General features: G+C 42.8%; 1 protein-coding gene across 3 annotated transcripts in view; it reads right to left on the bottom strand.

Annotated features, from left to right (window-relative positions):
• The window catches only part of phactr3b (phosphatase and actin regulator 3b), a 60,243-nt gene that overhangs the window by 29,502 nt on the left and 15,274 nt on the right, over positions 1-15,467 (bottom strand). The window contains exons 1-6 of one of the 3 annotated variants that reach the window (XM_086291298.1): positions 6,077-6,385; positions 2,205-2,363; positions 1,999-2,073; positions 1,719-1,859; positions 552-782; positions 271-478 (exon numbers count right to left, since the gene is read on the bottom strand). In XM_086291298.1, coding sequence (XP_086147424.1) covers positions 271-478; positions 552-782; positions 1,719-1,859; positions 1,999-2,073; positions 2,205-2,363; positions 6,077-6,092 — 830 coding nt within the window. In that variant the 5' untranslated portion in view covers positions 6,093-6,385. Of the gene's footprint in view, positions 1-270; positions 479-551; positions 783-1,718; positions 1,860-1,998; positions 2,074-2,204; positions 2,364-6,076; positions 6,386-7,260; positions 7,574-15,467 lie in introns of those variants that run through there. The other 2 variants (XM_086291299.1, XM_086291297.1) reach the window with 2 other exon arrangements.

The following is a 15,467-nucleotide window of genomic DNA, read 5'->3' on the forward strand; positions in this document are numbered from 1 at the left end:
AAGCTGATTATAAGTTGGATTCTGTTCTGAAGGGGTCATCATTTAAAACAGGTCTTTAAAATCCATACATGAAATATATTTAGAAATACTTCCTCTTTTTACACGACGCCTGTGGTCTTTTTTTTGGCTCCACATTGGTTACATTTTTGTCGTGGGAGTTTCTGTCTAACAGGACTAATGCAAATCCATTCACTGACCAAAATGCTGTTTGTGTTCTTTGGCAACTACACAAACAGAGACGTGGTGGAAATGCTGCACATCAAGCCTGACCTGTCCTGTCTGTGTTTGGTAGCCAGGGCGCGGTGCAGCTCCTCAATGATGCAGCTGGGGGGCAGCTGTGGGTGCAGCGCCCCGAGGTGAGGGGACCCGGTGGGTGTGGAGATCCTGCCTCTCAACAGAGAGCCATGAGGGTCTTTGGGCAGAGTGAAGTTCCTGGGTAAGGTGGCAGGGGACTTCTTCACCGGCACTGGAGGAGCACCTGGAGAAGCGAAACACATCGAGTCAGATACCGAACGCTGGTGTTACATCAGTGTGAGTCCTGCTGGACGCACCTTCTAAGCTGCCCAGCCTGGTGAGCAGTTTGACAGGCAGGCTGGGTGGAGGAGGGGTGCTGGCTCGTCTCTGAGGCTTGGTCGCCGCCGCCTCCTGCTTCCCCTCGATACCCTCGGCTTTGCCCTGCATCTGCTCTTCGCTGGGGTCACTGATTGAGGTGCTTTCATCTTCTCCATCTTCACTCTGACTCTGATCACCTGCTGTCTTTGCCACTTCAGTCACATCTTGTACTGAAAGCACACAGCGAAGGTAAGCCGAAAGGTTTAGTGAGTTTCTGAAGCCTTTGGCTCCACCTAGTGGACAATCAGAGACATAGCGCAACTGCACTCGGAAAACTCATTTTATAATCAATATCACTTATTTTAAATCAGGTGATGAAAATAGAAACTAAAGTAAGGAAGAGTCTGTATCCATATTTGGCGATTTAAACATTGGCGGATGTTTTTACATTTTCTTTCAGACACGTGAAACACAAACAGATTTCTGACATTTGTTGTGTGTTGTTATTTATGAGCCCTTAAAATAATTGTTGCACTGTTACAACAAGTCATGGATTATTTGTTTATACTCTGACTCGCATCAGGTGGTTGTTTTCTTTGTTTTGTGAACACATGTCAACAAGGAAGTTGCAGAAACTTTTATAACATATTTGAAATGTTTTTCATCTCTTCCTTTCTTTTGAATTTCTATTTAATTTTAATATATATACCAAAATAATGGCAAATATAGCTGGCTGAGATACTGGCGGGGCCAGTATTAGCTAAGCGCTAAGAGCCATACTTTTGGTCAAGTCGTGACCTTTATTTACTCTCCTGTATTTTTTATATTTGTTATAAACCAACTGTTTTGGGAAATTCCCATCTTTACACGATAAATGCTTCCCTGTGTCCCCCAGCGTGGTGTGGGTCTGTTGTTTGCTGTGATGAATTTACATATGTGAGACTATCCAGTAAAAAACAGATGAGCTATAAAATCAAAACAATGAGCTAAAAGATGCTAAAAACAGTTTTCCTAAAGTTTCTTAGAGATGTGACAAATATGTTTAGCAGTTTTGCACAACTGATGCAATAAAGCAGCATTTTTGTGAGGCAGTTACAGGATATGTATAAAAAGAAAATAGTGCTAGCAACAAGGTGAACACAAAGCCTGAGCCTACATCGCTGTACCTGTTGAGCTTTCTAAATCACTGCCCAGGTCTTCATTAGTGTTGGCCAGCGGTGCCACCGGCTCCTCGTCTCTGTCCTCACCGTCAGAGTGAGGGGGGGTGTCCAGGTCCTCACTGTTACCCCCACAAGCAAGATCTGACTCTGCACATAGCACACAGAGGCGACAGGAATGAGTCTGCGTGGCAGTTTAGGCCTCATGCGGCTGAGCAAGTGAACCGTGCAAAGCCTGGAGTCATATGTGTGCTAGTGCGCTAACGTGTGTTCATCTGTGGTTCTGCACCTGTCTCGGTCTCCCCGGGGTTCCTCCTGACGAGGTCATCTCTCTTCTGCCGTACAGCTGCCTTCTTCTCCACCGCTACACGAACACAAACATTAATCAAACCGGTCCTCAGACTGCATAAGAAAATGAGAGCGCGTGGGACTATTTGCATGTTATGGCTTTCAGCGTTTAACGCCACCCGTGGAAGTGCACGGCGTCACACTCACCTCCTGTGGGCTTCAGCTTCTCGTTTTTCTTTTTCCTCCACTTCCAGGGCTTGAAGATGCGTCCCAGACTGGCCAGCTTGCTGTTGCGGCGAACGGGAGGCGTACGGACCCCTGAGACCAGGCAACCTGAATGCAGAGCCCTCTGCTGGTCCATCACATCTGCAATACAGAACACAGCTGCCTTTAACACGGGCTGAGAAAACAAAATCCACCCAGGCGTTCACGACATCCGTCACGAGCACGGTGAGGACTGGAGGAATTTCTTGAATCCCTCGTTTACCGATAACCTCTCATCATCTGAGAGCAGTAAATGTGGGTCACTGGCTGCAAACACCTTATTGATTCCAGCCTCATTTCTGAGGAGAAGCGGTGCTGAGGGGAGAGGACAGAGAATCGCATTGTTGCCATGTGACTCACATGGTTCGACGGCAGCCAGACCTCGCCGGCCCCAAAACACGCACACAATGGAAGGCTTTTAAACGACGTCTTGAAACACACGCAGGGAATAAATAAAATCAGCTTCAGCTCGAATGCCTCTCCTTAGGTCATCAGAGCAGACATCTGCAGCCTGACTCCACACTGATTTTACACCATTTCAGCCTGCACTCTTCTCTCAGTGAAGTAAACATCAGCGTGCGAAACATCGTGCATTAGTGACAGAGTCGTACAAATCCTGCATGCAGCTACTGACAGCCCTTTAGAACCTCCTGCCCGCCTCCGAGCCCCCACTGTTTATTTTTGTTGTCTCTTTTAGTCCGGCGTTTGTTTTTATTTTTGGATACTGATGAGCGCGTGTTGGAAGGCCTGCTTTTGAAAAGAGGTGATTCAAGTTTTTACAATTCATGTTCTGTCAGTGGTTGAATAATTACTCCATTAATGCAAGACTGCAAGGAAACACTGCATATTATTTCCCTTTTCCCCTCAATAAAAGACCAGAAAATAGTTTAAAATAGTTTAGATGCTGACCAAGATTTCCCAGAGCTCAAGCTGACACTGTTAAAAACAAGAAACCTTCATAACACACTATAAAGATGTATGTCTACCATATACGATATTATCACAGAATTTCACTCACGATACGATGTTATTGCAAAATGTTAAAAATCGCAATAAGCTGAGTATTGCAATAACATTACCTTCAGCTGCAGATGATCTCCCCAAAGTTCAGCTTTGTCATTTTTATTTTATCCAATATGCTAAAGTTATCAGTGAAGATGCTCAAGTTTGCAATTATGTACTCTGTCAAGAAAAGTAAGACCAGAGGGTTTTTTTCCTTTAAACTAATTTATTGTCAGTATTTTCATTTATTTATTATTTATTTGTATTAACTGCCCACCAGAGTTAAGTGGCTCAACAAACAAAAAGAAAATCCTCTGATATTGGACAGTTACGAGGGCTGGATTGAAAATGAGTGATAAAGAGAAAAACTTTGAAAGAGCTTCAGAAAGCCTGGAGAAAAATCACAGGACTGTAAATCCTGGACAAACTTGTGTTTGGAAGGAATCCTTATGAGCCGATGTGGTTTCTCTGTTCCTGCGGTTCCTAAATGTGTCCACTTTGAATTAACACCACTCACAATTAATGAGGAATATCAGAGTTATTATATTATATTACTTTTTAAAAATGACCAATATAATATCATCGCTGCGTGATGACTAATCACTTGTATTAGTGGCTTCTAGTCTTCACTGAGGGCAAGCAGGGCAAGGAAATCTTTACATCTGCAAAGCAAAAATTAAAAATATTTCACTGCTTCAGAGCAACAATCTAAACAGCTGCAGATTCACATTTTGCATATAGACTAATTTTGCACTGAAGCTTTGATCTCTTGCCACAGACAAACTCAATCAATGGCTCTCCCTCTTAGCAGGTACTCTGACTCCTTCGAGTGCTCTTAAGTCTGCACGCTAAGCTGCATACGAGGGTTCACATTGACAGGCAGAGAAGCAAAGAGGCTGACCGTGCTGACTTCAGTCATGATGCACCGAGTGGCAGAGAGACACACAGAGAGAGAGAGAGAGGACAGAAATAGGCACTCCTACACAGTCTGGCTCCGACAACAAGCTGACACCTCGGGGATCTTACAGCTGAGCCGTGGGCTGCGCAGCGACGGATCTATGAACACTTCCATTTTCTGTCAAAGGCGACTAAATCCACAACATCTGCTCACTTATCCCTCCAGAAATGAATTACATATACACTCGAATTACACAGTAAGAGGAAGACATTGAATGTGCCGCTATTTATACAGGGAAATTCCACAGGTGGGCGGGTGTGTGTCTGTGTGGAGGCAAGGCAAGCAAATGTAACACAAAAAAGGTCAAAAATCAGCTGATATTTGAAACTAAGGATGTGCAGAAATATCGACTGAATATCTGCAGCCGGTCCCAGTGACATCAGCGTGAGCAAACACACTGACATTTTAATACAGTTATATGTAGCCGATATTTATCTGCAGTTTTGTGCTAGCTAGATATTAAACACTGTGTGGTCACTTTGCTTATCAGGAATTCTGTGTTTCCCTGGAACAAAGAGGGAATAAATAGTAAAAAAAAAAACTCAATTTAAAAAGCAGGAAAAAGTGTATCTGCCAAACAGGTGCATATCAGGAACATATCTTCCACATCCAACGGAACAATGTTGCTAAAGTTCTTTAGAAATTGGCTGATTCTTCACTCATTTTCAGTCCAGTCCTTGCTACTTAACACTGTGAATCGTGAATCGTTCAAGTAGAAAAAAGGCACCAAGTTCATGGGATGAAACCGAGGTGTGCCAAATTACACAAGACCTGAAAGTTAGTGACAACAGGTCTCATGAAGTGATGAATCCAAATTTGAAAATTGTGGTTAAATCAATAACCACTATGGAAATGAGGAGAGGGGTACAACTGTGAGTGCCTCCTGTCTCTAAAACATGGTGGAAGCTCAGTCATGGTTCGCTCAACATTACTGAAGCAGCGTGAGATCGTGTCCAAAGAAGAGCGTTTAATGTCCTTCAAGAAGCCTGGAGAACTGTTCCTTAAGACAACTTGAAGAAAGGATAAGAAAGATGCACAAGAGACTTCAAGCTGTGTTGAAGAATAAAGGTGCTCGTACCAAATATTGACTTTCAAGCTTGTTAGAAATGAATAAACTCAGTTTTTTTCTTATTTTTTGTATTTGCATATTTCAATAAATCAATGCACCTATGTCCCATTTCCTACCAAAATATGATCAAATGAGGGGTGGCTCACGACTTTTGCACAGTACTGTGCATTTAATTCTGGCGCAGCAGGCAACTACACTAACATTTTCATTTAAAACACTGCCATCTTGTGGTCAAAGTTTTAACTGTAGTTTATAGAAGTTTTTTACAAAAAGTACCTTTAACACAGTCATTTTTGACAAAGATTGCTTTGTTTCCCTGGAATGAAGAGAAGTAAATAGTTAAAAGTAAAAAAAATAAGGACAGAATTTCGTAATAAATTAATTTCTCTCTCTTCCACTTATCCAATTCAGGGTTGCCGGGGTGACAGGCTGCCCCTGTCACAGGGTTTACACAGAGAGACAAACAAGCATTTACACTCAAAATTTGCAGCAAGGGGAATTTAGCATTTAGAATCACCCATTAACCTAACCCCACTAACTGCATGTCTCTGTACTCTGGGAGGAAGCCGGAGTACCCAGAGAGAACCCACGCAAACACAGGAAGAACGTGCAAACTCCACACAGAAACCAGCCAGGTGGTGGATATGAAACCAGGCATGTGACGCAAAAGTGCTAAACAAAAATTAATTTTAGAAAATTTTTAAATATGTAATTAAAAATAATTCATTATTAAGCTCAAATCCTCCAAAACCAAGCAACAAGAAGCCAGAGATCATCTTAACTTACACGGATTAGAAATCATCTTCAGATGTCTTTTTTTCCCCAAGCATTAGTGCACAATCCAAAACGATTAAACCTACTGGCACATTAGATTAATTCAAAAAAAAAAAAAAAAAAAGAAAAGAAAGAAAAGCCAGTCTTCATCCTAGAAAAACTGGCAAAGCACCCGTCTCGTCTCCCAGAACAGCATTACCAAATGTGTTAACATTACAAACACATTACTCAGACACCCAGTGACACAAAGCCAATCACAAGTGAGTTCATTGATTCGTTGAACAAGCAGCGTATCGTCGCCTCTGATCTCACTGCTCGACAGCCAATCAATGTGAGAAGCGGGTCAGTTGCCCAAGTCATGCGCCCCTGCCTGGCATGTAGAGAGAAATCCAGGTCAAGCCTGTAGTAAGCATGCCCAGGGTCAGGCTCCGTTGCCATGGTTACCACGTCGGATGCTGCAGAAAGGGCCCTCAGAGGCAGAGAGACTCACCACAGCATGAGGAATAGGGAGTTGCTGGGTGGATGGGGAAGGCTTGTTGCCACACGGAGAGACGCTGAGCTGCAGCCAATCGCGTCTCAGCGTGCAAGTGTGCATAATGTAAGTCAGGGAGATGCTGCATGTTTCATTTGTACAACTAATGCTAAAATATTTATTGAAGTGGTAAGGGCGTCAGCATGGCTTTCTGCAAATGCAGGACACTTGTTTGGTGGAGGGTTTTGGAGCAAAGGGGGAAAAAAACAAGTGGTGAAAGTCAGATTCTGTAGTGTGTGCACAGTAACCTAGAGAAAAGCTGTGCACATAATGAGGCTGCTGAGGATGGGAAACACAGAGCTCCTGGAAATGTTACAACAGCCTCATCACTTACACTACAAATGATCTGTCATGAGTTTAGTGCTGCAGATAACATAAAAACAGTCAGTCAGCAGGGAGAGGTCGTTTCCAGTAATGTTACACCTAAAGTCCCCAAAGAGTCGTTCATCTGTAGAGTCATAGCAGTGAAAGAACAACAATATTAGGTACAGGCTAGCTGCTGAACGCTACGGGTCACAATAAGATTATCAGAGGAAAATGATATCCACGGTAGGCAAGCAGCGTATGACCCCCGCGCAAAAAAAGGTAAAAGAGCAGCACTATGTTAGGGGTTATTAATCTCCACGAGCCATAAATCCGTGCCGGTGAGGCGTGAAGCACTTACTTAAAGGATGCGCGGTTATCCAGTCCTCCTGCAGCTTCGGTGCTCACATCATATCTTCCCAAAGAGCGGAGCGGCTGAACCAGAGACTGATGGTTTCTCTTCCTCTTCTTTTTCTTTCTTGAATTACCACACAATGATAATAATTTAAAAAATACTTTATGTTCAAATTTCCTCTTCCTAAAAGTTGCGGAAACGTTGTTTAAACAGCGACGGGAACGCCGGGAGTGAGCTGAAAGTGGAGAAAGTGTGAGCGACCGAGTTGCGTCTGCAGCTAGCCGTGAGTGTTGATGTGCAATCATATGGACCCCGCCCCTCCGCCGGGAGGAGGAGGGCAAATACACCAATACACACTGTACTGTGCATGTAGTACAGTAGCAAACATACACGCTGCTAACAGCTGCTTAGCCGCGACTACAGGTTTAACATTAACAGGGTTTAATGTATAATATACGTCATATATGCATTACTATATATAATAATTAATGTAAAGGGATTTTAATGCTTTTTGTACATGTTTTTTTTGTATCCTAAAATAGCCTTTAATAACCCGCCCAAATACATGAGATATCAATGGAAAGTCCAGGATGTTCTCTATTAAGGTCATTTGGACTAGCTCAAATAAGTCAAAAGATATAGACCAAAAACAAATGTCCATTAGAGAGGACATAAAGGAATAGGCTGGCTCTCAGGAGGATATAATGTTAAAAACACCTAGATTACACTTGCTTTAAATGAATGGGATTAAATTGTATGGGTTTAAATTTGCTCTTGGGGATTTAAAAATGAATTGAAAACGGACTGTAAATGGTAAATGGCCTGTATTTATATAGCGCTTTACTAGTCCCTAAGGACCCCAAAGCGCTTTACATATCCAGTCATCCACCCATTCACACACTGGTGATGGCAGCTACATTGTAGCCACAGCCACCCTGGGGCGCACTGACAGAGGCGAGGCTGCCGGACACTGGCACCACTGGGCCCTCTGACCACCACCAGTAGGCAACAGGTGAAGTGTCTTGCCCAAGGACACATCAACCGAGACTGTCCAAGCCGGGCTCAAACCGGCAACCTTCCGATTACAAGGCGAACTCACAACTCTTGAGCCACGATCACCCCTGTAGATAAAGACCACATATAAAGACTGCATATAAAAGATGGACAAAGCCACCATGACATCACTTATTGGTGTTGGACTCTATAGCAGCAGAGCAGCTTAGTGTCTTTTTTAGTAGACCAGAAGCTGAAGTGCTGAGCAAGCTGCATCCACAACTTAGACACTAACATGAACTTCTGAGTCTTTCTCACAATAAAAAGAAGCCAATGGAAATGTACAATGCTGCAAAAATGCTTGATAAAAGAATTAAAATGGGCGCGTTTTCGTGGACTGACTCACCATTGGAAGCAGCCTCAAGGGGCCATTTGAGGAACTGCAATCTTTTAAAATCACTTTCATATTTGTTTGATTTTTCAGCTCTTGAGGTTGGTGCTTTGTTTCAGCTAACCATTATGATTATCATGAAAGCTAATATCTCAGTTTCATTAACCACAAAGTCTATATGATGTATAAAAATAGTAAAAATTCCCATCACCAAATGTTTAAGTGCTCAGTTAAGTTTAAAGAGGTGCTTTAATGCTTAATGGTCATAAATTACACAATTTGTTAAATGGCCACAATGATGCTAGACAAAGAGTCAAGAAGTCACCAAAGTTCAACCTAATGTGAACATGTGTCGAAAAAGTTAGTGACGTCACTCAAAGCCCTCAAAGTCAGCCTGGTGTTTGGGCTAGAGGAAAGAAAATCACCGGTTCACAAGTTTGTCCTTTAGTCAAACAGACAATAGCAAGTAAATATAAAAAGATCAGGCACCTACTTGAGGACAGATATTTATACCACAGGAAAAATGACTGGTGATAAAGAGATAAATATGTCCACACTAGTAACTGCAAGCCTCTTGTTCAGACAGTACAGCTGCCACTGCAAGAACACAGGGTTACCACTTTCAATTTTTCCTGTGCATATTTTTAAATAGGCAACCTTTCTTGTTAGATCTATTCTTAAAGATACGTTTCCTCGACTTCCGTAAAGTCTGCTTGAAACACAGATGATTTAATAATTTATCAAACAACATCACTTATGTGTAAATAAAGTCTTTTGTGATTTCTCATCGATCCTTCAGAGGGCCCCTCATACATTAACAGCAGGAAGAGCCGAGTTGCATCAGAGATGATGAAAGTCCGTGGCTGGATATCTCCTTAGGGACACACTAGCAGTCAGCGAAGAATATAAACAAGGATGTAGGGTACTCACCGAATAGCGTCTCATTCAATATTTACAAGGCTTCATTTAATATGGCCAAAAGGTTGCGCGAGCACATTTTGACCAGTTAATAAGGAACTGACACATGACCTCAAGCTGGCTAACTTGAAGATGAAAAAACAAGACTATACCCCATTATGTAAGCGCACATGTAGAAATATTAAAGGCACTGCTTCAGTAGTTACAGCTAAAGATTATTATTATTATTATTATTACTAAAGACAATTTTTAGCATTCATATTAAACAAATCGCTTGTTGTCACAGCTGGAAAAAGTCACGACGTGTCATTAATAGTTTCAGTGATGGCTGCTTCCCACTGTGGAGTGTCAGTGTGGGCTCTGATATCGTGCACGGGGACATTTTAATAGGAAATTGCACCTTTGTACATTTATAGATACAAACTGTCCAATTTTAAAGCCAGAGACATAAAGAGAAACACAGCACTGGGAGAACACTGAATTTAAATCTGTGGTGCAGAAAGATTTCTTATAATCTTGTTTTAAGGGAAAGTCAGCAGATTTGACTTATGATTCTATATGTTGTCTTTATCTCAGTTTCATGAAGATATGCTTCAACATAACCATTTAAGTGCATGTAGGTATTTTTCAAGATGGGTGTCAGGTGACAGAATTTCCTCTAGAAGGACTTTAATATATTACTGTACATCTTGTGTGCAGTTATATATTGTTGATTATACTGCAAGACGTCGCACTAATGCTTTGTATTTTTGGAGTCTACAGCTTGTTATTATATTCAGGGGCCCATGCAGCCGTGTGAGGTGATGACATAATCAGAGTCATATTTTTGATAGAATTACCAATAGTTCATTTTAATTTAATAGGCTCTATATGTTGTATAAAGTACTATTATTTTCAGAATTGCACATCTGTCAGGGTTGTGTTAGTACTTTAGTTGAAAAGGGGAAGTCAGACCTACACAAAGAAGAGAATGCAAAGAAATGCAGTGTGTACTTTGTAGTAGAGGCTCAAACAGGCCTATCTCCACCTACCACCACTTCCCCTGCCGGTGGCGGACTCCCTCAGGTGTCGGTGCGTTGGTGGTTCTTTGTGTCTGGGGGTGGGCGCCCAGGTACACACCAGCTCACTCCTTGGCGGCCGCTTATCGGGGCCTGGAGCCTGGGGCTCGCTCGGGCCCCTTCGGGGGTGGGGTGCCCCCGGCCTCTCGGCCTGGGGCTCGGTCACTCAGGCACAGCTGGCGGCCGGCGGAGCTCACGGGCGCGTCACTGCAACTCCCCCTGGCTTCTGCTCCGCGGCTGCTGAGTAAACCCTCATCTGGAACTCTCCTCTCCTTACTGGAACAGTGGCGCGGCTGCCCCTCTGTTGGTCTTCCATGGTCTCTTGTGTTCTGGGGGCCTCTGGATGTCTGGAGTTTTGATCTCCTCCATACCTGCTTCACACCCTGGAGGACGGGGCTGTGGCCCCCCCACACTCCCTAGCAGATCGTTACATGGAGAAACCTTTGGAATACAAGCGCGCTGATCCACACAGGTATGCACACGGGTGTTCACTGCTCGTAGACCCAAATTACACCTTTCTTGGCTGCTACTTCGAAGCACATCTGTCCTGCGTGCTGCACAACAACATTGAATATTTAGTATTTACTGCTGTTTACACTTAGCTAGATTAATGCGATGGTGTTGTGTTTAGTATGTTGCTTTGTTTCTTTTTTTTTTTTTTGTCTTTTTTTGCTTGTTTTCTATTCTTCTCTCAACAGGTGATCCAGGAGATTTTTTTTCTCCCCCCCTTTCTCACTGTCCCTCTCCCCTTCTGTTTTTCCTTTCCTTCCTCTTTCTTTCTCCCTTTCCTATCTCTCACTCATGTCTGTCCCGTCTGTAACATCTGAAAATAAAATATAATAAATAATAAAAACAAAGATCGACCAAATGGACCAATACGGCAATGCCACGATAATCCATTTGGCAAAGTAAATCCATTGGGTATCCTTGTTGGTCTTCAGACAACAATTCTGATGGCTAAAGAACCAAATGGGACAGGCGGGAAAAAAAAAAAAAAAAATGGAAAAAAAAAAAATGAAAAGGGGAAGTCAGACCTACACAAAGAAGAGAATGCAAAGAAATGCAGTGTGTACTTTGTAGTAGAGGCTCAAACAGGCAACATAGAGCACATTAAAACTTACTTTGCATGGGCATATGCATAAACTTCCTGTTTTATGATGATAGAAAGCCTGATCGTAACCGCCCTTCAGTGGAAACAAAGTCATTTGTATGTCTGCTTCTCCAGGATTCATAAACACCAGCCCTCTTTCCCAAATCATAGTTATGAGCGATACCTCTGCTGTAATCGCTGTGCACCTCCCAGAGGTTTCAACAAACTGCTAGTAACACGGCTGCAGAGCAGCTATCACTGGCAGTTAAAGCAACATTAAATCCAATATCAACACAGTTGAATTAATTCTGGTGAAAGGAAAGGGGGCTAAACACGGCTGCTGTGTTTCTGATTTCAACTGTAATGATTTTTAATGAATCACTTCAGATAAACTAAATTAAGCAATTTAAATTGTGTGACTACAAGGTCAGCAGTGGGTCTACCCATCTAGGAATAGACAAGAGAGTTAATATCCGCCTTAAAATATCTGTACCATGGGCCCTGAACTGGAGATGCCCAAAGGAAAAACAGCTATAATTACTTTGTTCATTCATTTCAAACCACAGGTCTTGAAGGAAGTTTCACACTGGGATATCACGAAGATGAATTTGCTAATTAGGTAACACAATTTGCAATAAGAGTGAGACAAACACGAGTCGCATGTATGCAAACTGCTCCATTGTAAAGTTCAGTGTCAATTTTAACTCGTTTATGATATTTAAACTTTTCCTCAGTGCCAAAGTGAGCCTGTGTCAGTTGTCTGTTCACAAACAGGAGGAGCAAATATTTCTAATAATTCTGCATTTATTTAATGGTGTCATTTTACTGTTCAGTTAAATTTATGCTCAGCTCTGCAATGACACTGCCGTCATATCATGATAAAGACATAGCACCAACACGTGTTGACGTTCCTTTGCACGATCAATCTGCTGCTGCAGATGATGTAAAACTGCATAACATAAGATGTCACATCATTAGGGCACTTTTGCATTTTTACTGTTGATGACTGTAAATGATCACTGGCAGCGACGTGTAGATGTATGCACTTTTTTATGTTTGTGTGTATCTGTAGAGTGAATTTAACTGTGGTGCAGTCACAGGGGGGATGAGGGAGATGGAGAAACGTGCTGTACATCAGCAGTATAAATGCTCAAACCTGCAGTTATGGACTGTCCATTTGTGGAGCAATTTGCACCAAAGCACTTTAAAATTGATTGCAAGCCTCAGCAGCAGCATGGTCACATTCTCTTTGGAGTGAGAGCTTCTGAGCATCAGAGATAAGCCACAAAGTAACCGAATCAGAAGGCACATGAGGGTTAACGAAAAGTAATGTTGAATAATCAAATTAGTCTGATATTCGTATTCAGATTTCTCATTTCTATTTAAACTACACATTTAACTACACTTTTTTTTATTATTTTTTTTAAAGCTGCGTATCATTCAAATATGTGCTCACAAAGACACAAATGATACATGAACTGCTTACAAACTCTACATTAAGGCAGCGATTCACGAGGCAAACCATGCCAGGCTGGAAGCAGCTCCACAGGCCGTAGGAGACTGACTCTGTGGCATTTCACTCCAAAGCAGGCTTTGCACCGTGGCAGTGCAGCCACATTTAAAAGGTAAGTGCTCCTAAAGGCCTCTGCTGCTGCTACTCCACTTCTGCCCTGGCCCCCTTTAAATCTGCTTAATCATTCATCAGGTACAACCACAGCCTGCGTAGCCTTGGAGCCAGTGCAGTGTCACAGTGACAGATGGGGGGACTGTAGCAGTGGGGAAGACACAGTCTTGAGTGCGTAGAGTGTGTGAGCTGCAAACAAAACAGTCTCTGGGATTCCTCTGAAGGAGAGGTTTCAAGGTTGGGAGGAGGCCAGGATGCTGCCTGGGCAGAGCAAGAGCGTACTTTATCGATTTTTTACATTTTATTTTAATTTATTGGTTTAATCGTCTTCCCAGAGAACTAGCTGATGTCTTCAAAACTGGTCTTGGGTTTTTTTTTGTCTGATCAACACATTTTCCCGTTAGAGAGCTCTATGGCAGGAGGCCATTAATCAGTGCCGTCTTCAATTATTGCTTAATATTGTTATGCAACCAAACAATTAACATTAGGTGACCACTTTTATTACTATGTTTCATCTGCCTCTGCTGTGATTAAAGTTTAATAAGGCTGGAGCACAAAAGCAGTGGTGTAGCACAGATATCCGTGGCCTCTAATTAGCAATATCAGTGGGCCCCCTTTCCCCATTCAATAAACTGTAAAGCATGCACAAATACTTAAAACAGGACTACATTAGATCCACAAGCCTGTCTGTATAAGTGTAAAGTAGATTTTAAAATTAGAAGCATCAAGATTTACTTACATGTTATACCATCGGGGTCACACACTATTTTGGCCAGTTCAGTAAACCTGCATGTTTTTAAAAGACAATATTAGTGTCCTTTTGGCTTGTTTAGAATGAAAATGCCTGTATTATACACCTTTTGGAGATCAGTTCATCTTACGAAGCCTTTCACAGCAGCCCGAGCTTCTGCATACAAGGGTAAGACAAAAGAGCTTATTTGTATAGCGCTTTTACTAGTCCCCCCTTAGGGACCCCAAAGCGCTTTACACATCCAGTCATCCACCCATTCACACACTGGTGGAGGCAAGCTACAGTTGTAGCCACAGCTGCAGACTGACAGAAGCGAGGCTGCCATATCACGCCATCGGCCCTTCTGGCCAACACCAGTAGGCGGCAGGTGAAGTGTCTTGCCCAAGGACACAATGACCGAGACTTTCCGAGCCGGGGCTCGAACCAGCAACCTTCCGATTACAAGGTGAACTCCCAACTCTTGAGCCACGATCGCAGGTATCAAACCTCACATCCTTCCAGTAAGGGTTTTTTACTATTGTACTGTTAGAAAAGAGAGGCCACTACATCAGAACAATGATCCTAAACAAACCTGAACATCTAACGGACTACCGTCGGAAGCTTCCTCAGTTGTACAGCTGAAAGTTTTGTTGTGGTCCTCAGTGCCTCCTGGCACAACAATCATTGAAAAGATTGATGAAACCAAAAGACCCTTCTATCAAACCTGACATGCTCCCTACAAGGCCTTCGCATTTCTTACTACAAGGATCATAAATGTGATGTCTGCTTCCAGTTAGGTGAACGTAAACACAAACTGAATTTGCTCATTTACTTGTGAAGACAGCCTCCGGTATCGCGTCCATCAGTGATGCGACTAATTGCTCTCGCGGTAGTCTGGCAAGCTCATGAAATCAAACAGGTTTGTCACTGTAATCACATAACGTGACACATCTGTGTTTTGAGACGACTCTGAGCAGCCACACTTTTTCCCTGCATGAATTTCTTTGGGTTAGCTCTCGTCACATTGGAACAGCAGTTTGATTTTACTTAATTCTAGATGGAGTTCAGCAACAGCACCCACACTGATTTCTGCAGCTGCAGCACCCCCTCCTCCCCCTCCTCTTCCTGATCCTCGTCCTTGTTTAACACTGCTGAAACATTCAAGTCTGTCAGAGTGATCAGTCTCTTAACTCTAGGCTTAAGCGCGCGGTTTAATTACACGTAAGGCGGAGAGCAAAGTACAGTATCTGCTTGTGTGTCTGTTTTATTCCCCATCTCTGTGGGATGCAGTGTAGATTTTGTAGAAACAAATGGCTGAAAATAACTCTGCCGGGGCGGTCTACAGCCTCTATTCTCGACTTTCACATCGCAGCTCTGTTTCCATTTGGCCGACCCTTCCTATCCCCTCG

This window comes from Aulonocara sp. 'chitande type north' Nkhata Bay, linkage group LG5, assembly GCF_057382095.1.
Source record: "Aulonocara sp. 'chitande type north' Nkhata Bay isolate Kocher_YH1m ecotype deep benthic linkage group LG5, A_spYH_male_GT1.1, whole genome shotgun sequence".
In the NCBI taxonomy this organism is placed as follows: domain Eukaryota; kingdom Metazoa; phylum Chordata; class Actinopteri; order Cichliformes; family Cichlidae; genus Aulonocara; species Aulonocara sp. 'chitande type north' Nkhata Bay.